This window comes from Talpa occidentalis, unplaced genomic scaffold, assembly GCF_014898055.3.
Source record: "Talpa occidentalis isolate TD23 unplaced genomic scaffold, MPIMG_talOcc4v2.1 talOcc4.9, whole genome shotgun sequence".
NCBI lineage: Eukaryota > Metazoa > Chordata > Mammalia > Eulipotyphla > Talpidae > Talpa > Talpa occidentalis.
In genome coordinates, this window is record NW_023605305.1 from 29437821 (window position 1) to 29462729 (window position 24909).

The 24909-nt window shown below is 37.9% G+C and overlaps 1 protein-coding gene and 1 pseudogene across 1 annotated transcript; one reads left to right on the forward strand and one right to left on the reverse strand.

Moving 5' to 3' along the window:
* The first annotated feature begins 908 nt into the window (after positions 1-908).
* CMPK1 (cytidine/uridine monophosphate kinase 1) lies at positions 909-24644 on the forward strand. Its single transcript, XM_037499538.2, has 6 exons — positions 909-1137; positions 18303-18449; positions 19241-19393; positions 20978-21054; positions 21275-21371; positions 22538-24644. Exons 1-6 carry the CDS (start codon positions 967-969, stop codon positions 22577-22579), a joined length of 687 nt encoding a protein of 228 aa, XP_037355435.1. The 5' UTR covers positions 909-966; the 3' UTR covers positions 22580-24644.
* On the reverse strand, positions 9226-10017 carry LOC119235817 (60S ribosomal protein L6-like; annotated as a pseudogene).
* Positions 24645-24909: the final 265 nt, after the last annotated feature.

The following is a 24909-nucleotide window of genomic DNA, read 5'->3' on the forward strand; positions in this document are numbered from 1 at the left end:
CTGTCACTGGCCTAACTCTCCCACCTTCCACCCCCACTCATAGAGATCTGGTCTCAGAAACCCTCTTTCAATTGCTGGCCAGCTTTCAATTGCTCCAACAAGACAAGTCTTTACAGCTTTTGCATGTACCTTTCTCTCTGGAACATTCTTTCCCAGTCTTTGCCTGCTTTTGCTCTTTCCTAGCTATTGTTTTAAACATCACCTCTCAGGGCCTCCCTGATCGCGCAAGGGGTTAAGACTGCAGCACAAGTTCCATCCCCAGCCAGGTCGCTACCCACACGGTGCAGCAGACCTCTCCTGTCTTCCCGCTGCTCCCCTCCGCAGTGTATTTCGGTCAATCTGTCTGTTCTGTTCCCCACTCTGTCTCTGGTGAATCCTCTCACCCCCTGCACCTCTGTCCTGTACCCCAGTTCTGGTATGCATAAATAAATAAATCTTTTTTTTAAAAAAGTCACCTCTCAGAGGCTTTCCCTGATTCTTTCCCAGAATGACACGCATCCTTTGCTATTCCTTCGTTGTTTTCCTTCAAAGACCGTGGCTGTCTTTTTCGCTTCGCGTGGAATTGTTTAGGTTGGCTGCCTCCCCCTTGGAAGTGACACTCCCAGCGAGCAGAGACTACGGCCTTTGCTCTGTCGTGCACCACGTCCCAGACTCCAGCACAGGCCCGACCCGAGGAGGGCGGGGTAAGATAGCGGCGGAACGAGTCACCTGCAGACCGGGGGCCCAGGGGGCGCGGACCCGCGACGGACGCGGGCCGGCCAGGGGCGGGGGCGCCGCGCTTAGCCCGGGAAGCCGAGGAAGCCCCGCCCCTTCCGGCCGCGGCGCGGACGCCAGGGCAGCCACGGCTGCGGGGCGGCTGCGGGCGCCGGCTCGGCCCGCCCCCTTCTCCCCGCCCCGCCCCGCCCCGCGCCGCCGCGGCCAGCCGCTGGCTGTCAGCTCCCTCAGCGTCCCGGAGAGCCGCGGTGTATGCTGAGCCGCTGCGGCCGCCGGCTGCTGCACGTCCTGGGCCTTGACTTCCCCCTGCTGACTCGCCGGCCGCTTTTCCTCTGTCCTCGTCGCCTCATGAAGCCGCTGGTCGTGTTTGTCCTCGGCGGTCCTGGCGCCGGCAAGGGGACCCAGTGCGCCCGCATTGTCGAGGTGAGGCCCGGGCAGCTGACGCGCTCCGGGGCTGGACCGGACGTCGGCTCGGCCTGTCTCGGCGCGCCCGGCTGTGCGCACCCGCGGGCCGCGGACTACGAGCCCCGGCGACCCACGCGCCGGCCGCGTGGCGGTGGTCGGGGGTCCCCTGGCGCGCGGCATGTCGGGACTGGTAGTTCGCCGGCCCCGGGGCGCCCAGAATGGAAGGGGACCGCTTGGGGTCGCTTTGTTTCTGCGCCCCTCTGTCCGTACATTCTGGCGACCAAGTTCGTCTCGAGAGTGGGCTGGGAGAGGGCTCCCAGGAGGGCCGGCATCCAGGGGCCCCTGGCGCGCAGTCAGCGGGGCGCTGGTGGTGGTGAGGGCAGCAGGAGCGTAGATTTGGGTTAGAGGCTCCTGGAGGGGAAACTGGCTTTTCCTCTTGGCCCCTCCCCGCAGGCCCTCTAAACTCCGAACCCCTCCACTTACCAGTGTTTACCCTAGAAAGATGCCTCTGGGGCGGGGTGCTTCTTTAGATGTCCCAGTATATGCCCTTAGCTCTTCCTGACCCCGGCTCTGGCAGTACCAGCCTGCAAAGAGGCTCAGCCTGGGCTTGTCGGGTGGAAATAGCCCAGAAGCTGGTACTGAGATCGAGCTTCTGCCTCTGGCCCTGCTGCCAGCTCACGCTCTGTCCATCGCTAAGTCACTTCCTCTCTCCAAGTCTCAGTTGCCCTTTCTAGAATGTTAGGAGAGGATGTGCAGCCAGATTTAAACTCAATATAAAATCCCTCCCAACTCTAAGATTTTTTTTTTCCCCTTTTCCTTCAAGGTACTATAGGTTATCAGTTCAATTCTGATAACAGTTCTCGAGCAGATGACGTGGTTAGTTGCAGTGACACTATGAGGGGGAAGACAGTGGAGAATCTGAGGAATGTTTGGGAGAAAAGCAAAGCTATGTAGAAATAGAAGAGAGAGTCAGTGGTGCTGGTGCTGTGAAACACCCAAAGAATCTCGGTGACCAAAAAAAGTATTGACCCAGAACTTCTAAAGTAATTCCTTCCTCTGTTCCAGGATATGACTTATATATCACTTATATGACTTATATTGTTTTGGACTTTCACTCCTTTCCTGTATTTACACAATCCAAATATACTGTCCTATATTTTATACCCTAAAGAGCGTTCAGAAAAAGTTGGATGGTAACATCTCCTTCATTATCTGCCCTACAGCTGTTTTTATAATCGATCATTTTTAGGAATAAAAGTGGAACTAATTCAACAAAAAAAATACATGGATATATATACTTATTTGTTGGTTCTTTTCACTTTTAAAAGACAAGTGACAATTGGATAGTTTCAATTTTTTTGCTTTATTATAAAATGACTTATACATGTAAATAACATGATATGGAGAGGAACTAAGATTAACTAAGATTTAGAGTTACACAGATAGGGTTCAAGCCCAAACTATCACTTTCAGTTTCTTAGGCTCAGAGAAATGACTTTTAGCTTGAGTTCCTATGTAAAAAGGGTGTAACAATCAATACCTATCTACTGGTATCTGTGAATTTTAAATGAAGTAAAATATGTGGTACACATAGATGCAAATACTTTTTTTTTCATCTTGAACTTCCTGTTCTTAATCTATGAGGTTGGTTATTTTTACTTTGAAGTTGTATTACTTTTTATAAATAGTTTTATGACCGTTACATTTGAAAACATTGAAATATTTTTTTCTGAATCATAATGCTACCAAATGTCCACACCCAAACTAATAATACTATGTTACTCCATCGTATTAAAAATAATCTACCTTCTGGAACTAGTATTTACTCTATTTAATAATGATATTTTAGACCTAATGATTAATTATAAGATTTCTAGATGAGATATGTTTATTATTCTTGAGGATTTCGCAAATTATACGAGCTTAAACTGTTTTAAATGATCATCTTTTCTCACGAAAATATTTACTCTTGAATTTAGTTGTCATAAACATGAAATTGTTATCTACAAATTACAAATACTGTATAATTTCACAGTTGCTATCCCATAGATAGCTAAGTAAATCAGACAATAAATTGTCTACAGTCCGTTAAGTCAGAGGTTTTTTTCCCTTTTTCAGTGTCTTGCATTTTGACTCATTTTTTTATTATTCAGGCAAACATAAGCTGAATCTGAAATACTGTTACTGTGTGGAGTAAAGTTTTATAAATCAAGGTTAATTCCCCTGCCATAACTCCAGTACTGATGTAATTCACAGGTTGCCTGAAATGTTGCTGAAATAGAATTATTTCTTTGGAAAAATTGCATTGATTTCCATGTTAAGCTGCCAGAAGTACATCTTTGGGCCCTGGCTACAGAGCATGATTTGACACTCATGTCAGATGTCCAGGGATATTAATATTAGCTATGAGGGTGTGACCAGAGGGAAGTTGACATACACTTTTTTCTTCTGGAGATTGTTCTACCACTGCTATTTGCTCTCTCACACCTTGAGGAAGAAAAGGCAATTCTGACATACAGTGTCTTCTGAAAGTGTTCTAAACTGGAAAGGTTAGGTTTGAGGGGGTTTCGGTTGACTTTGCCTGTTGATTTGTAACTGATCTTTTTCAGTTTTACTTTCTAATTGTTTATAAACCTGTATCCTCTCATATGCAATTTGGTTTTGAAAATTGCCATCTTTGAAATCAGTGCAATAATACTTTATTAGAGCTGAGTGCTCAGAGTGGAGTTATTGTGGAATAACTTGTTACAAAAAAATTATTATGTGGGTACTGTGTCATTTTTGAGCTTTTAAAGTTAAGCTTTATATTGTTTTGGCCCAAGAAAAATTATGGTGCTGTAACTTAAACTTGTCTTTTTGCATTTGTTAGCTGGAAGAGATATTTAAACGTCTACTCTTTTAAAGGTGGTAGGGCATTTTTTTTTTTAATCTAAACAAATTATGCAGGACACTCGCTTGTCCTAAGATGTGAAATAGTTTTTACTTTGGTCCCCAGGGGGCGCCCAAGTAGCACTTTACTCTCCCTATATCAGGAACTACTAGCTCTTCAGGCAGATTTCTCCTTTAACACTTCACTTTACTCTCGTTGAATAAAATTGATAGGTTTGTGAAAATCTGTTGAACATTCGAAAATTTCCAAGCTTTTTGATTGCAAATCCCCAAAGCATATTACCACTTGTAGAAGAAACTAGATAGAAGAATCTCCTTTTGGTGGGGTAGTATAGAGTGAGATAGGTATTTGTTTGTTTAATAGAAAGTTTATATTACCTGTACAAAGGATAGCCCACAGAATCCCTGACTCTTCTAAAGCACTACACTTCCATTAATATTTGTATCATGGTAGTTTTTTGTTGAGAACCCAGAGGAGGTGTTCAAAAGTAATACACATTTCTTAAATGTTTAATCCTGAGGTCACCAATTTTAACTGTCTGGTATTAACTACTTCTACATCTCTCTCTCTCAATGTTCTTACAAGTCAAAATGCAAATATTTGCCTTTTTTTAACCTTTAAATGTGATTATCCTATTTTTTACTGACTCTGCCTACATTTGCCTTGCTCAAGGCCCCTCTTCAATATCTGTTCTTCCTCTTAAACTTACTCCCTTGGAAATCTGCTTGATTTACACCTTTTGGGTTAATGTTTCAGTGACAGCAATTGGTTAATCTAAGCACCACCTTTCAGTTAATGATAGAGGACTGTAGTCAGTGAAGACCTCCCAAAATCATATAGAATAAAGTATTTTAGCATTTGTCCTTCTGAATTGAAATTCAGAGCATTTCAGAGAAGTCATTTTAGTCCTGGGACTTTACGACCAGATAAGAGAGAAAGGGTGGAGGCAGGGCATAACTGTCTTATTCTTTGCATCAGGTTGTCCTCACCACTCTGACTCCTGTATCCTGTTGCCTTAAAGCTAATACTTTTAACCCAGTTACATATGAAAATGTATCTGCTCTAACACTTCAGTTGCTTTTACCTGACAACATTTTTATAGACTGAACATGCCATTAGAGCATTTAGAACTTTATAGAGAACAGGTGTAAGGAAATATATTGTTTGCTGACAGTTTTATGCTCTCTGGTGAACACAGCTAACAAGACATTGTTGGGGGGAAGGGATGTCCTGAACAAACTCCACAAACAGGTTTTATGAACTCCACCCCCACCCCAGACCAAAGAGATCCAAGACACCAAGGGTTACAAATCCCATGATGTCATCACTACTGAAGGGAGGGTTGCTGGGAACCGATGGTGAAGTTAAGCAGCCAGGTTTGGTATATAACCAGACATGTGGGCCTTGGGGGGCCTTGGTTTTTCTCCACCTTTCAGAGTGCTATTGGGGTTCCAGATCAGCGGAACTGGTAGGACACATTCACCAGTTTATCTCCCTCTCTTTCTCCCTGAGTTATTCATTTCTTCATTTCCCCTTTTTTGTAAATAAACCCTTACACTTTTTCTGTGTACTTGCAGTTGAGTCTCACTATAAGTCCCTTTTAAGCGCGCGGGTAAGGACCTCCCAAGCCAACCTATTTCACATTGGGGTTGCCTTGTAACAGCATCACTTTGATAAGGGAAAAGGCACCAGGTGTTACCTACCATTATCAGAAACTTTCACTTTGAGGGACTCAGTCCTGTGAAGCACGTTCATGCCTGGTTTCCATCAGTCTCCAGAAGACCCATAGTGAGTTCCTTGTCATTAGGCTATTATCATATATCAACAAGCAAGTAAATACGCCTAACTTAAGACTACACAAGAGACTGCTTCCCTGTCCACTTTTTGCTAGAACTTCTAGACTGTCTTAGCCATGAATGTTTGCCATTGGAAAGTAAGTGTTTAACCTAAGGATTATTTGCCTTTATAATTATGTATAGTTTAGATTAGATAATAACATGAATTTCTGTTTTCTTGGTGTCTACTAGGAGTAGAGAGACAGCCTAGAAGATGTTTTAATTATGTAACTGAGAATTGACTTAATAAATAATTTAGCTTTTTAAATAAAGAATTTTATTTACTACCTGTTTAATGATCATTGGATGAGGAAAGTGGAAATGGTAATGGTGTCAGAGGTGAAAAAGGGCTGCAATGAAGGGTGACCAGAAACTGGCTGGAGGGTGAGTCAAGTGTGCCTGACTGTTAAAAGTTCCTGGTCTCATCTCTGTGCTAGCATACAACAAAGCAAACAATAAAGTCCAATCAACTTCTGTTATTCAATGGTGTTAGGAATTTGAAGGCAAAAGACTGCATCTCTATGTCTGTCACTTAAGAATTATGTCAGAGACCCACTTTGGGAATAATAGAGTCACTGATAGTCAGGAGATTGAGTTCAAGAGCAAGTTTCCTCTCCACTGACAAGTCAGCTTATCTGAATTTCCCCTTTTGTAAAATGAGGGGTGTGGCAATGGTCTTTAGTGTTAGGTAGTATATAACACTATAAGCAGCCAGATTTCCAATTGCTACGAATATCTGTGCCTTCTTTGCCTTTCTATGTGGTATGTATAGGAGCATCAAAGAATTGTATTAAATAAATAAATTTCATGTTTACATGGAACTTCAGAGTGGTAATAAAGAATGTGCCAAGTCAGGTAAAGGAATATTTTTGAAATAGAACAATTGTGTATGTGTGGTTTTTTCAATTAAAAATATTTAAGAAATAGGAGTTAGACTGATAGTCTTTTAATTTTAATTTAATTTAATTTTATATATATTTTTACATCATTTTTCATTTTTGCACATTGTATGCATTTTCATCTTGGTTATAGTCCCCATACAATTCCCACCCTCCTTATTTTGACATAATCCCTCCTATTCCCCGCCCCACCCTAGACTGATAGTCTTACAGTGAGGCATGGTATTAGAATGTAGATTTTTTTTTTTTTAAAGATTTATTTATTTATTTATACAAGCACTGGGTACAGTCAGAAGCACAGGAGGGTGAGAGAATTCACCAGAGCCAGAGCGGAGAGCAGAACAGGCAGACTGACGAAGTACACCGCTGATGGGAGCAGCGGGCGGCAGGAGAGGTCTGTGCGCCATGTGGGACCCTCGCCGGCAGCTGGGGATCAAACCGGCGCTGCAGAGGCTGCGGGCAGCCTCGCAGTGCTCAACCGCTGCGCCACCAGGGGAGGCCCTAGAATGTAGATTTTGATGTCAGCTGTTTGAATCTCAGTCTACCATCTACAACCTTGTTGCTTCACTTTTCTGATTCTGAATCTTCATTTGTAAAGCAAGGATAATAATGTCAACTTCACTGGGTCGTTATAAAGATGAAGTGAGATTATGGTCCTTCATTGCTTAGCGTATTTATTGGAAACCTTTTACTCAAATTTACTGGAAACTTATATTTACTCAAATTTATTGGAAACCTACTTTTCATTTACAATATCACAAACACATATGGACATATTAGTAAATGTACTTTTGTCATATAATTTATGTCACTATCATGTTCTACAAATTGGACACATTACTTAGTTATTTCCTATTTTGGAAACTTTATTTTACAGTTATTGTATTTTGTGCTTTAAATCAAGTGTTATTGAGATATAATTAACACATAATACAATTTACCCATGAAGTATATAGTTCAATGGAGTTGGTAATTGCATTAATTTTTAAATATTGTGGCAAAATGTAACATGAGATTTGCCATTTTAACCATTTTAAGTGTACAATTCATTGGCATTAATTACATCCACAGTGTTGTATAGCCATAGCTACGTTTCTGAAACTTCATCTCTCCAAACAGAAACTGTACCATTAAGCAGTAATTCCCCATTTCTTTCTCCCCCAAGTCCTTAGTTACCTCTAACCTGCTTTCTGCCTCTATAAATTTGCCTGTTTAAAGTACTTATATAAGTGTATATATGCTACACGTATATACACATGCACACACATACACAAATGCATATACACACACTCACATATGTATAAAGGGAATCATAATATTTGTCTTTTAGTGACTGCCTTATGAATAGTATGTTTTTAAGGTTAATCCATGTTACCTGAATTCCTTTGTTCCTTTTTCTACCTGTTCATGTGTGTGTGTGTGTGAGAGAGAGAGAGAGATTTCATTTATCCATTCATCTGTTGTTGGATACTTAGGCTACTCCGCCTTTTGGCTACTGTGACTAATGCTGTAATGAACCTTGGCATACAAGCATTGGTTTGAGTCCCTGTTTTCAGTTCTTTTTTTTTTTTCATTAGGAGCTTTTTATTAATTCACATTGTTTTTACATTTTCATTAGTTCTTCAGAGTAAAATAGTTGTTTACAATTCACACGCATCAATTGATATATTAACTGATACATTAACTCGGTCCTAAAAAAGCTACTCAGATAGCTTGGACAATACTGTTTTCAGTTCTTAAGTAACTCTTGAACCGTCTACCACAGCAGCTCTACCATTTTATGTTCCTACCAGCAGTGTACAAGAGTTCTGGTTTCTCCACATCTTCACCAATTACCATTTTCTGCTGCTGTTTGTTTAATTATAGCCAATTTAGTTGGTATGAAGTGGTACCTCATTGTGGTTTTGATTTGCATTGCCCTAGTGACTAATGATGTAGTCATCTTTTTGTGGACTTGTTAGCTTTTTGTCTGTTTTCTTTGGAGAAATGTCTATTTAAGGCCTTGGCCCGTTTTTAAATTATTTGTCTTTTTGTTGTTGCGTTATAGTTCTTTAAAGATTCTAGATGTTAAGTCCTTATAAGATATATGTTGTACAAATACTTTATTTAACCGTTGGAGGAGTTGCTTGACTGCTTTTCCAAGTTGCTGCATCATTTTACATTGCCACCAGCAGGGGCATGAGAGTTCTAACTGCTCTGGGTACTGGCTAACACTTCCTATCTTCTTTTGATTTTGTTTTTTTCAGTTTTTTTAAGTAGTGTCCTTGAAGCACAGAAGTTTTTTATTTCAATGATATTTTACTATCTTGCGTATTAATACATATAGTATACTTTCTATTGCCTGTGATGCAGAGGCTGGTAGGTGGGAGAAGTTGCCTATTTTGCAGATGTTTTTCAGCATTCTTCCTGGTATGTAACGTGACGGGAAAAATTTTTTCCTGTAAGCTAACCACGTTTTAGGGCAGTTCCTTGTATGAAGAAATTAGACTCTAATCAAGGACCAGGAATCTCTTATATTCTGCTTTGTAATTTCCTGTTTCTCCTGTGTGTCAAAGAGCTCATCTTCCAGCTGTTGGGGCTTACACAGTTTTTTCTTGAAGTTAAGTATCAGTGAGATGTTTGGGGATTTTCACCTCAGTGGTATTACTTTTGGTGGAGGTAGTGATGACACATTTGTGGTGTGTTCTCTGCAGAGGAACTCGATTGAGGGACAGAGGTCCAGTCATAAGTAGCAAACCACAGTTTGACTCCTTTAGGGGAAATCACCCTCTTACCTCTGTGGTGCCCAGTGAGATTGAGCAGAATGGGTCCAGGAGTGATGCTAGCTTTCAGTTTTCTCACATGCTGAGCAAAGGGTTTTTGCTATGGCCCAACAGCTTTAAGGCACATTTTCAGTAGCATAATAGTATCTGGGTCTTTCGTGAAGTTTAATCACTCTGGTTCTTCATTCTTTCCACCACTAATGTGTTTTGTGATGGTAGCAGGAACCTTCTCTGTTTTCTTTTCAATTCTGGGTTTGGATGTTGAATACTTCCTCTTGTGCATGGCCTTTCTGGAATACATAGCAGGTTGGGAAGATCTACTGATTCCTCTGACTAGGCCAGGGTTTCAGCTGCAGTGGGGCTTCCTTTCTTAGGCATCTGGCCTTGAGGTTATTCTTCTTAACACTGCCACCCGCGTCAGCCTCCTTGGCTTCAGGTTTCTTCTCTTTAGCTGGCTTCTCAGCCTTGTCGCCACCATCTTGCAAGATGGGGGAGAGAATTAAGGCCAACATGTTGGCCTTAATAGAACATGTTCTGTTGGCACAGATTGTTGGACTAAAAATGAAAATGGTTTCTTGTTCAAGAAGATTCATTTTCTCTAAAAATTCAGTTGAGATGTTGCTTGGCACAATAAAATTCTGCCAATGCTCCAAGGAGGCTAGAAGCAGTGTATGGAGGTGTCATTTCCAGAATATCTTGCTTATAATTTTGAACTCTAGTGTCTAGAGTAGGGATTCATTGAAATATGTTTTCTTTTAAGTCTTTGAGCTGTGCCTTTTGGATCTTGTCAACTGAATGTGTCTCTAAATTTCCATCTGTTTCTAGGATATAAAAATGGACTGTTTTCTGTCTCCTTCTATAACTCTTGACTCCATGCCCATGCAGTGTGTTTCTATGTTGCTATATTATACTTTTGTTTCTCCTTTGTTTAGGGAATGGATCTCTTTCCAGAGAAATTTTTATCTAAACATTTGATTTGATTTTTGCTGCTATTCTCTACAATGATTTAGTTTAAAATTTTAAGTTTTTGATTGTCCAAGGTACTGTTTCCTTTATTTCTTGAAGTTGGGTGGTGTTTTTATTTGGGAATTTTAATCTTTACCGTGAGGTTACTTGGAATTTCATTTTGCCTGTACTCTTAGGTTATGACATTAAAAAAAACACTTAAATTATTAATCTTTCTTTGTGGTATTTGCTTTTTAAAGATATGTGGATACTATATATGCTTAAAATTAAAAGTACATAAGGTGAGAAGTAAAAGTTCTCTTTTGTCAACCACACCTACTCTCCTTATGTGTAATCACGTGTAAGTTTTGTTATGTGTGCCACTCTGTTCCTTTTTAGATGTTTTTATACACAAGATATAAAGCACACACACGTGTGCATACATGTGATTTGATTTTTTTTTTTGCTTAACCATTTATCATGGCTAGCTTTCCATATCAGAACATATGGAATAATTCCATATCATTCATTATATATAAGTAATTTATTTTGCAGTTTACATATTGGGTAGGCATTTGGATTTTCTGTTTACACATGATGCTGTTATGAACATTCATGTACATGTGCAACTATTTCAGTAGCATAGCTCTTAGAAATGGAATTACTGAGCCAAAGGGTATGCAAGCTTAAATGTTGGTAGACTCTGCCAAATTGCCCTCTTAAACAGCTAAACCAGTTTACACTCCCACAGAATATGAGGATGCTGGTTTCGCCTGCAAACCTCCTAGACTATCTTTGCCTTAGCCGGATATAACATCTTTTTATTTTAACCAGTCTGAAGGATGGAAAATAGAATCACATTGTTTTAATTTGCATTTTCATGATTACTAGTGAGGTTGAACAACTCTTCTTTTTTTCTTTCTGTGAATTGTTTGTTCTTATCCTTTGCTTATTTTTGTGGTAGTCTTTTCCTTGTTAGTAGAATCTCTTTATATATAATGTATATTATCCTGTCACCTTTGTATGGTGAAAACATTTTCTTCCAGGCTGTCGCTTGTCATTTGATTACATTTATGATGTCTTTGTACAGAAGTTTTTATTTATGTGGTCAAACATAGATTTTAGCATTTTGGTTCTTGTTTAGTAATACCTTTCCCTATTTAGAGATTATTTTCCTCATACTGTCTTTGGGCTTTTGCTTAAATTGTGTTGTTTTAGAACTTCAATTCATGTGGAATTTAGTTTTCCATAATGTATGCAGGGATCTAATTTATTTATTTTTTAATCTGGATGCCATTTGTACGGGTATCATTTATTAATAGTTCATCTTTTTGCCATTAATTTTTACATGCTGATTCTGTATCATTTATTGAATTCCCATTTATACTTGAGTCTGTTTTTGGAATCTGTTGAGTTTTATTATTCTATTTTATACGAGTATCACACATTTTAATTACTGTAGCTTTATATTTTCTGTCACCTGGTAAACAAGTTCCCATTTGTAGTTGTTACTATTTTCAATATTGGTCATTCTCTCAAATTTATTCTTTCTGATATACCTGAGTGTCAGATTATCAAGTTTCATTAAAAAATTAACCCCGGTCAGTTGAAGGTTGAGGTTACAATAAACTTACAGATTAATTTGTGGAAAATTCAAATACAGTACAGTAAATTCTTGTTGGTTCTCTTTAAAAAAAAAAAAAAAGATTTATTTATGCATACAAGAGCTGGGGTGTAGGCCAGAGATGGAGAGAAGTGAGAGGATTCACCAGGGACAGAACAGTTAGATCTACTGAAATACACTGCTGCGGGGAGCAGCAGGCGAGACAGGAGAGGTCTGGTGCGCCATGTGTGTTAGCTTCCTGGCCAGGATTGAACTCTTGCATCAGTGACTGCTGACAGCTTCATAGTGCTGACACTTAACTTCATGCGCCACCAGGGTGGCCCCTCTCTTAATTTTAAAAATTTGTTTTTTATGGTCTTGAGATCCTTGCTGATTCTGTTTCTCTAAATGCATTTCTCCATTAGTTTGATAATTTTGCAGATGCTTAAATGTTATGTTTTAGTATGTTATTACATTCAGAATTTAGTCACCTTTGTTTACATTTCTATTTTTAAAAGAGAAGCTGAGGTATTAAAAAGTTTCTATTTTGTGATGATACTCTTTGCAAATTGCAATGTCAAGTCATTCTCTCTTAAACTTTCTTTTTACTCCCTATGTAAATGACATTCTTATTTTAATGTTATTTCCTTTCTTTTAAAAACAAGAAACAAGTACTGGTGGTCCTACTCAGTGCTAAGAAACCTCTTTCCTAAGGTGAAATAGAGGTTAGGGTTTCATCGAAGTGGTTTGATGTATGTCCTCCAGGGATTCTCACAGGAACTCCAAGAACTGAGTGCTAGGCTCATGCCCCACCTGCAACAGTGCTTAGGTTGCAGTGGTGTGAGTATGCAGCTTCTAGTGACTATGAGAATTGATCTTTTAATTAACAAAATCAGACGAGTGTTTCCTAAGATCAGCAATACCCCTGTGCCTGTCCATTAATGCTGGAAGTTTTCAAATTATTGCCTCTGAGCTCCTGGAATCCCTGCTGGGATTCATCTTTGAATCTGGCATAGTCTTCATTTTTGACCATTTTCCTTCCCTACTAATTCAAGGAATGCAGAATATTCAGAACTGAAATGAATTGAAAGAAAAATACTGGAAATGAGCAAAAGTAATGAAATTGAAGTGTGAAAATTCTAATTCATAGTTGCTAGAGGGATCATTTGGTGTGTAAATAAGACACCAGAATCCTCAAGTACCTGAGAAACCATCTGCAAAAAGTTAGAGGGATATCCAGGCCTACAAAAATGAGGTAACAGTTTGGTGGCTTGTAACGCACTCTTCAAATTTTATTTATTGTTTGGTCTTCTTGCCACTTCCTCTGAAGAATCAACTTTTCCCACAAGCAGACAGTGCTGGTAAAGAATTAATTCCTTAGGAAAAGTTATGCAAATATGAATAATTGCCCTCATTAGTTAATAACAGAACTCAAGTCACTTTATATATGCAAAGTCACTTTTACATCCTTTATGAATAAACCTATGTTTGCCCCTGTATCAGCACATTGCCTGACATTCAGTAAAAATGCATGGATTTAAAATAAATGTCAGGTATTGCCTGAATTAAGGTTTTCTTACATGAAGGGAAAAACATTGAGAAAAATGAAATGGTGCTATAATTTTCTGCAGTTGAATAGATTATAGTCCTCATTTCTCCTTTGCAGGATTTAAGCTTTTAAAATGTCACTAATTACAAAGATGAAAATGATGTAAGAATTATATAAAATAAAATATTTTTTAAAAAATTAAATAAAATGTCACTAATTAGAGAAAGAAGTATGCTTAATGTTTGGAGTCTGTCTACTAAAGCTTGTTGCTTAAATAAAGATTTGACTTGGTTTATACTTTCCATAGTATATAGTTAATATTTGGATTTGCAATTAAATAGGTCAAATGCATTTGAAATACAATGAGGGCGGATTAAAAATGAGATGGGAAATATACTAGCACTTTATTTTTTTTTATTTTTTTTTTTTTTTTAAAGATTTATTTATTTGTTTATTTATTTATTCATACAAGCACTGGGTACAGTCAGAAGCGTGGGAGGGTGAGAGAACTCACCAGAGCCAGAGCGGGGAGCAGAGCAGGCAGAAGGACTGAAGTACACTGCTGAGGGGAGCAGCGGGCGGCAGGAGAGGTCCGCGCACCATGCGGGACCCTCCTCCGGTGGCCGGGGAGCAGCCGGGGATCGAACCTGTGCTGCAGAGGCTGCCGGCAGCATCGCAACCCAGCGCTCAACCGCTGCGCCACCGGGGAGGCCCTACTAGCACTTTAGATATTACACTCAGAGTCTTTGTTTTTAATGATAACTTTTCCTTAATGGTGGTAACAGGAAAAATTCTAAGGAATTTAAAAGGAATCCTAAAAAGTTGAACAGTTTTGGGCCTCCCCAGTGGCACAGTGGTTGAGCGCTGGGTTGCGAAGCTGCCCGCGGCCTCTGCGGCGCCGGTTCGATCCCCAGCTGCTCCCCGGCCACCGGAGGAGGGTCCCACATGGCGCGCAGACCTCTCCTGCCGCCCGCTGCTCCCCTCAGCAGTGTACTTCGGTCCTTCTGCCTGCTCTGCTCCCCGCTCTGGCTCTGGTGAATTCTCTCACCCTCCCGCGCTTCTGACTGTACCCAGTGCTTGTATAAACAAAACAAACAAACAAATAAATAAATAAAACATGCCTCTATAAAAAAAAAAAAAAAGTTGAACAGTTTTAAGTATTTGTGTACTGTGTAGCATCTTACAGTTGAAGAAAAGAAAGTTTCCCCAGACTGCCAGATACTGTTCTGGAAAGCCCTTTTATCAGAAGTCTCATTTAGAGCAACTGGAAAAAGTTCTATTGGAAATAATGCCTTTAAAATAAATGTTAGACTTAAAATTTTGTTGGGGTGCTGTAGGCTCTAAAGCTATCTTTTTGCAATAAATACCAGATGGGTGAATCTGCATAATTCTGCAGTAGTCCCTGCAGCATTTTGGGGTGTTGTGCTGAAGGTACTTTGTTGACAGTACATATCCAGAGTTTAGATTTTTAAGGTTCACCAATATTACAGGGATTATAAAGTAAGTTTAGACTTAAATGCTTCATAGATGTGTCAGCTATTTAAAGAGTACCCAGTGGTTTTAACTCAGTTGCTTTAACATATATTAATATTTGTATCTGCTGTCTCTGCTGTGTTCCTTATATATATTGATAATTCAGTAGCAGACCAGTGGATGGAAGGAGGGTACTGGTATCCAGTTTTCTTCCTGCCTCCAAGGACTTGCCATTTATGCATCATTTGTATCTTGAACTCTGTTTTTGTTCACATAGAACCTCTTACCAGGATATGGAAAGAAGGAAAGACAATTGCTAATAACTGAGAGAAACTGATCAAGATGATTTGAGAGTTGATACCATAAAATAGTCAGTGCGTGCTAGCTGTAGTAAAATAGAGTGCCATTCTGTCCTTGTTGAGAATGTGATGCTTTTTCCCCCCTCCCTCCAAATCTTAGTTATGATTCATGAAAGTTATTGAGTTGTTTTTCAGCTTATTAAAGGAGAAAATGAAAGTAAAAAATTGAGACAATTACTCTAAATGAATTGAGTTTATACATTTGTCAATAGAATTCTATTTTTAGTTGAATAATACCTTGTGATCCAGCCTCTGTATTTTATAGAATGTTTAACCTGCTATGGTTTCGATTGTTACTCTTAAGACTGTAGTTAGTGACCCACTAGATTTTAATTGCAAGGAAATTTCAGAAAATGTGAAAAAGTGTGGTTAACCCTAGGAAATATCCATTCTTGCTTTCCTCAAAGTTGGCATCAGTGACTACTTAATGACAGCAGAATACTTTGAAAACATGTTCTGTAAAGTCCAGCTATTATTAAAATACCATAATAACTGTGTGTGAGTGACAGTTGCTTTTTTGTTGTAGAAACTGTGGTAAGAGGAAAACTTCTGCAAACTCCTTAAGAAAAATATAATACAAAAAAGCATGTGGCAAATTAAAGGGAAAAAAAGGGAATGTGGATGAGAAATAGAAAACCATGCATAGGTTTGACATTGTTACATTCATTTAAATTCCTTGTTTCCTTGGACTTTGCAGATGAGGTTGTTTTCTCTCTTTTTTATAGTATGTTTTAAAATACCATTTTTATATCTCTATAATTTACAATGCAGTAATGCCAAAATCCATTTTAATGTAATATAAAGCTTTCAAATTTGATTTTTCCAGTGTCGGGAAACAAACTGAGTACTAATTTTTCAGTTACTAGCTAGGCTCCTGACTGTATATGTTGCTCATAAAGCAGAGGCCACCTATACAGAGCAGTCTGTACTGTTGGTGTTTCACTGAGCATTTGCTCTTGTTTAGTACTGTTTGTCTCCTCATTTACTCAATATTCCCATATGCTATAATCTCTACACTAGATGAGAGCATCCGGCAAGCGTAGACTTCAAGTGTGAGCCAAAGTAAGCGGTGGGAAATGAAGCTTCTAATAAAATTTTGTGGACAACTGTTGCAGAATGTTTTTTGAAAATGGTACATAATAAATGGAAAAGTAGGTCACAACTCATTTTTTATAAAGTCCTTTCTACACCCATCTTTCAAAAGTTTGCTTATGCTCAGTGATCAAAGTAGTCACTTACAAATGGTGTAGTGTGGAAATAATTTTAAAATAACAATTTAAATAATTAAACGATTGCATTTTTTCCATTTTCTGTAAGCAATGGCTTTTTTTTTTTTTAAAAGATTTATTTATTTATACAAGCACTGGGTACAGTCAGAAGCGCGGGAGGGTGAGAGGATTCACCAGAGCAGGGAGCAGAACAGGCAGAAGGACCGAAGTACACTGCAGAGGGGAGCTGAGGGGAGCTGAGAGGAGCAGCAGGAGAGGAGCAGCAAGAGAGGTCTGTGCGCCATGTGGGACCCTCGCTGGTGGCTGGGGATCGAACTGGCACTGCAGAGGCTGCGGCAGCTTCGCAGCGCAGCACTCAACCACTGCGCCACCAGGGGAGGCCCAGCAATGGCTTTTTAAAAAAAGCCTATTACAAGTAACAACACATTTGATCATTTCTTCTCATGGAAAGGGCTGTGTGACTAAGACACAGGAATGATACTATGGTTTTCTTTTATTCTCATCAAACTTTATTCCCAATTTTAGTCAGCAAATAAACTGTTTAGAGTTTGTTTGCCTTTGCTAACGATCTTACCATTAGCTTACTTTAGTAAGCAAGAACAAGTTGAGCCAACAATTTTTGGAATGGAAAGAGAATATGGAGTCTCTAATAAAAATAAAAAAATCACCAGAGCTTGAGTGATTCAAAGAGTTTCTGTAAAATTGAAACATGACGTTTACAGAGGTGGGAGTATGGGCTGCCTCAAATCTTAACTTTGAAATTAAAGAAAATTTAAGTTATCAAATAGTTATGATCCACTTTCTATGGATAAGGTAAAGAAACATGCAAGGTGTCGTAAGAATTTGGGATGAGATCGTTGTAACTGAATATTAAATATAGTTTTGATGTTCTAATATTTAAGAGTAAAACAGTTTAAAAATAGACTTTTTGGTTCTTTTGATTTAATTAAAGAGAATGTGATCACGTTCCTGTGGAAGAAGATGCTTTTCAGTATTCAGAAGTCTCTCTTAGAGCTGTATTGTTTTCTTATTTCAACCATGGGGAAATGATAGAACAACAGCATAGCATCTTACGTGACTCAGCTCAGCTCTTACTATATACTTTGACCTAATTTACCCTTTGTATGTTCTTAATAAGTTATAGTCACAATCATAATAACCCTATCTATTGATCTTGTGCAGGATATTTATATTTATTATCTCACTTAAGCTCCTCGATTGGTCTTTTTGTCAAAATCATTTAAGTGAAAAATATAATGTAAAAATGCTTCCAGATTATTAAAAATAAGTGTCTTAATTGATGGTTTTTATCCCCTACCATGTGTCAGACTCTCTCGTGGGCAATTTGTATATTTTAGCTCATTTCACCATCACCACTAAGTTGTATGAAAGAGGTGTCTGTATTCCCATGTTATAGGTAAGATCTCTCTAGAGAGGGAGGAAGGGGCCTTTGAATGTGGTAAGAAAGATACTGGTCCAGGTGGAGAGACTGCAAATCCACACGCCAGAGCAGTCAGGAAAACTGATTTCTTGGAGGAGTTAGGACTGTTGCTGCTTATTGAGAAAGGGAACAAATCCTGTATTCCTACCACTGAGGTAAATGTATTCTCATTTTTTTTCTTTATGTTATTTCTTTCAGAAATATGGCTATATACATCTTTCTGCAGGAGAACTTCTTCGTGATGAAAGGAAAAACCCAGATTCGCAGTATGGTGAACTCATTGAGAAGTACATTAAAGATGGAAAGATAGTGCCAGTTGAGATAACCATCAGTTTGTTAAAGAGGGTAAGGAGTGTGAATGCCAACCAGTTTAAACCAGAAAGGAAATGAGAAATTAAATGCACCTTTGCTTTGAGTAATTAAGGAATCAGAGTATTGAACTTCTTGCTTGTGTCCTGGTGTTTGAGAATGGCAGAAGTGGAAATTCCACTTTCACCTGGGAAGAAATTGGGCAGTAGTAGGGATTCTGTTTCTTGGTCCAGGAGCAGCTACAGCTGAACTTACCATCCATATATGTACACTGGACCCTTCCTTCCCAATGCACAGTTCTCTCTTCTATTTCAATGTCTTCTTCCTTTTCTCCTCCTCCTCTCCTTTTTCTTTCTCTGAGAATCTGAGGCCTTCAGAAGCACATGCTTCCCATCACAGCATGGTGGTTTAGGAAGGCGATAGGGAAGACCAGTCACGCTCTCTAGTAGCTGGAGCAAAAATAGGGCTTGTGTCTGAACACTATTCATGACTGTATATGTGAAAAAAAAAAATATATATATATATATATAAGCATATATATATGAGATAATATGTGAAAGTAATATATGCTTATTATAGAAAATACACATTATAGAAAAAACTAGTGTAAAAGTAAGTGTATAGAATGGGGGAGGAGTACAGTACCCAAATGTCACCAACTTGAAGCAGCCATAATGCATTGGTTCATTTCCTTTAAGTCTTTTTTTTCTTTCTCTGCACCTTTCACTCTACTTATGATTTAAGGTGAGTGATAAAACTCACATATATCTACCACCCTGCTTAAGAAATTGCATTTTGTTTCAACCTGCATCATCTTTTGCCTTTAGGAAATGGATCAGACAATGGCTGTCAATGCACAGAAGAATAAATTCTTGATTGATGGGTTTCCAAGAAACCAAGATAACCTTCAAGGGTGGAATAAGACCATGGATGGGAAGGCAGATGTATCTTTTGTTCTGTTTTTTGACTGTAATAATGAGGTAATGAAAATCTTCTTTTGCCTGCATGGGCTTTAGGCAGCCACTGGTCAGTTAATAAAGAAAAAGTGTGGGTTTTTAAATTTATATTTACATTTTATATTGATATCTTGAATTGGTAGACGGAGTGGACAGAACAGCACTGTGTTGCTGTTGGAATATTAAAATCTGTTTGACATCAGCAACCTTATGGACCTAAATTTTGAGGAAAAAAGGAAGTTCTGTTTTAAATTGACAACTGACTTATACAATAATGTTAAGTAATGAAGCTGACTTATTACTTTCTTAGGTATGCACTGTTACCAGAGCATCTCACCTTAGGTTGTCATTTGTGGAAAACAAACTCACATTTCTGGAAGTCGAGAAAACTCTTTTTAAAAGACACACACACATACACATACACACACATATACATATATATGTATATGTGTATATATTTATGATAGCCTGTTTGTCTTCTAAGAATGAAATGATCTTGAGAATAGCAGGAAAACATTCCTTTTCCCTCAGAAACTTCTAATAACACACCCCAGACATACCTTTGAATAACTAAATGAATTTCTCGGAATCATTTAATTAAAAGGCCTGACTGTTTGACAGCTGTAATATAAATTTCATTACATTAATGCCAACAGCCTGAATGAATAAGAATCTGAAATAGTGCCTTGAAGGAAGTTGGCTCTTCTTTGGTTGAATCACAAATGTGCCTCTGGTAGAGACTTGTTGCAGCCTTTGAGTTGTTTTAAAATGTAACTCTGTTCTTCCAACCCCCAAAAATATGTTTTCACTTATTCTTCAAAGTTAACTTTAGAATGTTACCACAACTTTATAACTAAGGAATGTTTATTCACGATTAACAAGGGATACTCTATTCAAATGCAAATATGTTGACTCTTAAATATTTGGGTATTGATGGAATTAGTCGAAAAGTAAGCAAAAATGGAGCAAAGTTTGAGGCATGTAATTCATACCTAATAAGTTAATAATATATCCTAGATGGAACCATATACATACAGATCTTCTTTTTATTGCGGTTTGAAAAAAAATACACAGGAAAAACTGAGTCATGAATGAATTCTTATTATGCTCTGTACTTACTTAACCTAGTTTATATAAATTGAACCACATGTTTGAATTTAAAAGGACTTTGCATGTTGATTAATAAATTAGACGCATTGGGTTTAATGTAGGGTGTTTTTTTAAATCACTTCAAACTTTATTCTCTTTTCAATATAAGAGAATGGCAAATTTATATCTCTGTATTTTTTTAATAACTTTTTAAAAAGATTTATTTTTATTTATTTATGCAGATAAGAACTGGGGTGTAGGTCAGAGATGCCGGAGGTGGGGGGAGAGGATTACCAGAGACAGAGTATGGAGCAGAACATGTGGATCTACTGAAATACAGTGCTGAGGGGAGCAGTGGGAGAGACAGGAGAGGTTTGCTGCTGCACCCTGTGGGTTAGCTCCCTCGCCCGGCATCGAACTCATGCCACAGTGGCTGGCAATAGTTTGATAACCCTGAGACTTTAACTCCTGCGCTACGGGGAGGCCCTTAATAACTTTCAATTTATTTTTCTTTTTTAGATCTGTATTGAACGCTGTCTCGAGAGGGGGAAGAGTAGTGGCAGGAGTGATGACAACAGAGAGAGCTTGGAAAAGAGGTACTTTGCAGTTTTTACACATAGCAACCTCACTTTCAGTTTGGAACTTCAGTCACATTAAATACCTGCCGCACTTTGGTCCAGGCTGAAATAGGTAACAAAACTTGTCTCAGAAGATGTTGAGGGAGTCAGTTGAGTCTGTGACGTCTTCTGAGCTATCCTGTAACATGGAGGACAGTGGATGGTTTCTTAAAACTTTGCAATATTGGTTTCTTTGCAGAATTCAAACTTATCTTCAGTCAACAAAACCAATTATTGACCTATATGAAGAAATGGGGAAAGTAAAGAAAATAGATGCTTCTAAATCTGTTGATGAAGTGAGTATCCCTAGCTTGCCACTAAAAACAAGAAGTCAAGTTTAATTGTGATTTTTTTTTTTTTTTTGAGAGGATGGGCAGGAGAAAAAGAAATACTATGGCAAATTAGTTGGTTTATCAGACACCAGAGACTAAATAAAAAATGTAGTCCTTTTTGGATAGATAAAGAATCTATTACATGAATGAGAAGTCATCTAGCTTGCCCCTGCTGTTTTCATCTCTTCCATCACAGAGCACGTGGCTCCAGAGGTGGGGGTTTCCATGGCTCCACAGGAGTCAGTGCTATCTCTACATTGAGGGGGTTGGAAAACTTCAGTGCCCGGAAGATACTTCTAGCTTCTTTCATTTTACCTAATCTCCCTTTTTCTTGTTCCCTGAGTCTTCTTCCTCTGGACCTTTCTTTTTTTTTAAATAATCATTTTCGTTTTTTAATTCATTGCCACTCATGAGGTAAACTAATATATCAGAAAATTTTGTGTTTTAGAATCATTACAAAGGCGATAAACCACTCTAGTTTATATTTTAAGCCCTTTCGTTTATCAAATTATTGGTAGCCTACCATTTCTCTGTTTTAAAAGCACTAATAAAATTGAGTGCACATGTTCATAATTTTATATATATTTATTTTTTTTTATTTTTTTTTTTTAATATTAAATTTTATTTTTATATTCCCCCATACAATTGCAAACGCCCCATTCTGACCCCAATCCTTCCCCTCCCGCCCCCCACCCCCAAAAAGTGTCTCTGGTTCATAGTTTTTTGTTGATTTTGATTTTCACTTTCTTTTTTATATATATTTATGATGTATTACAGCCTAAAGAAATATAGATGAAATTAAAGAATTATAACTTTTAGTGATGTTTTGAAAATTTATATAAAAGTGACTTTATTTTATTGTTTTTTTGAGTTAACTTTGGTTTATAATATTACATAAATTTCAGGTGAACATTATAATGTGACACCTTTATACCCTATGGTAGCTTACTTACCACTAAAGGACTAGTTTCCATCTGTCACCATATAATTGACCCGTGTTACCCATTTCACCCTCTCCCTCTACTTCCCTTCCTCTGTGGTATGAAAGTGATTTTGTTAACAGGAACTTAGTGATATGATGATTTAATAATACCAACTTTAAAAATTATTATTATCTTTTTCCTTTACAGGTTTTTGATGAAGTTGTGAAGGTTTTTGACAAAGAAGGCTAACTCTAAACCTGAAAGCATCCTAGATATCATGCTTGAATATTGCTTTGATAGCTGCTATCACAAACCCTTTTTAAGGCGATTTTAACCTTTGGTAATTACATCTCAGTTAATGGTGGGAAGGTATGTAGAAAGACAAATTACATTTTTTTATCTACAGTTTTTTTTTGGTCTTAGGGGTAGACAGTGAATTTGGGTTTAATTTATCTTAGCTATGGTGCTCGCAAAACAGAAGGATATCGGCTAGTTCTTTTTATTAGAAAAGAATATCCCTTTTATAGTTTGTGCCTTTTTGTGAGCAAAACTTTTTAGTGTATGTGTACATCCCTTTAGTAATTACAAGATGTTAGGTGTAGGGATACCCTCTTCCCCTCTTTCTTGCAGGTTTTAAATTTCCGACCTGCTAAGTGAATTTGTGGACCAAATTCCAAAGGAACTTGTTGTGTAGTCAGTTCTTGCACAATGTGTTTGGTAAACAAACTCATGAAATGAATTCCTAGAAGTGTTTTAGTATTTATCAAATAACTGACCATTTCCTACAGAATGATAAAGAAACGTAGGCTTTATGTTGTACCACAACTTGTACAAAGTTGTGTGATAGGGCATATTCTTTACTTCCAGGGATGGGGATGAAGATACGGGGGGGTTCAGAGCCTGGAAGAATTGTCAGCTTTATTCTGACAAAAATCTGAGGGTAAGGAGCAAGGACTGTGTCTAATGACATATGTTCCTTAGCAGTGGAACCTTGAAGTGTGTGTATTAGATTGACGGTAAAATGATTTGGTTAGCATTTCAGTAACACTTCAAAAATTTTTTTTGTTTGTTTTCTGACTAAATATAGTGTTAGTAAAAAGAAATCTAATGGTTAAATTTCCCATTTGTATTTTATTTTCTTGAATATTTTTTTCATAGTTATTTGTTTAAGAAGATTTAAAAATCATTGCACTTTGGTCAAAAAAATGATAAATATATCTAATAAATGTTTGATTCCCTCCCTGGCTACTTTTATTTAGTAAATTGTTTTGGGGGCATCATGTTGAAGCACTGAAAGGTACAGAATTTTAAAGAGCAGATAGAGTCCAAGGGAATTTTCTCTTAAGTCCATTCTTCCTTTAAAAATCTCTGAGAAATTTATTTTTGCCTTTTTCTGCCATCACGAATACAAAGGAGGGTCCAAGGTTCTTAACATGATATTTATTAAAATACTTCTCATTTTTAACACTTACTTTGGCATACAGGGTTCAATCAGGCAAGAAATTTTATCTTTATATAATTAGATTTTATATTTAAAGTCATTAGGAATAGTGAGGACAATTTATGGATGTAGCCACATTATAAAAGATTAAATTGTTTCTATGTGTGATTGTGTTATGAAATTCACTTATTAATGATAAATTTCTTAACATATTGCCATTAGAAAACAAAATATCCATAAATATTGTAACATACCAGCCACCAAAATTTGTATTGATATTATCTTGGTATCTGGGAAAAGATTGTAATGAATTCTGATCTAGTGATTCAGTCCAGCCAGGATAGGAACACTTTGCTGGTAGTTTAATCAAACAGCTGTAATATGAAGCAAGAGTATGAAGAATAAAGTTTTGAGGGCATCCCTACTCACATATGAGAAAACACCTATCAGATGGGAATCTAAATATTTATACTGGTATTGTGAAGATAACCTTAAGGTTTTTAAGAAGACTGCTAAAACTAGGTGCTTTGCTTCCTTTCATCAAATATCTTTCTGTGACATTTGAGAACAGAATCCAAGAAACATAAAATTACTAAATTATGGGGCTTTGCTTTTTAAGTAGAAAAACATATTGACAATATTGAGTTTAAAATTTGATTGAGATAAATCTGTCTTCACTAGTTTGGCTATTCCTTTTGTTAAAGATACAGTCACTGAGAAGATTTTGACATTCTTGAAAGACCCCTATGGAAGCATTGCTATTTTTTTTAATTAACTAACATTATTTCCATTCAGTGATGTTGGATGTATATGAATTATTTAGTAAATAATCCAATAAATTTTGTGCTATAGCCTTTGTTGTTTGCTGGTTCAGATTTCTATTCTTCAAGCATATGGAAGATCAAGAAGTATCATATTTAACATATGGGTCCTTGCACGGCAGAAACAGTTCAGGATCCAGGAGAATTTTCTGCTCTGTGTGTTATGTTTGTGCGTCTTGAATTAAGCAGAAAGCATGAGTTTATCCCATTCCTTCAAGAAGTAATCTGGATTGAGGCACAAGCAGCCTATTTCATTACCCGCCCGCAGCGTCAAAATTGCTCATCTCTTTGAGGGGGAAATTGGCAGCAGGCAATGT

Coding starts and splice junctions, on each gene's coding strand:
- CMPK1 (XM_037499538.2), top strand. CDS start 967: ATGCTGAGCCGCTGCGGCCGCCGGCTGCTGCACGTCCTGGGCCTTGAC. Junction 18,450..19,240: donor CCATCAGTTTGTTAAAGAGG/GTAAGGAGTGTG, acceptor TTTTGCCTTTAG/GAAATGGATCAGACAATGGC. Junction 21,372..22,537: donor CTTCTAAATCTGTTGATGAA/GTGAGTATCCCT, acceptor TTTCCTTTACAG/GTTTTTGATGAAGTTGTGAA.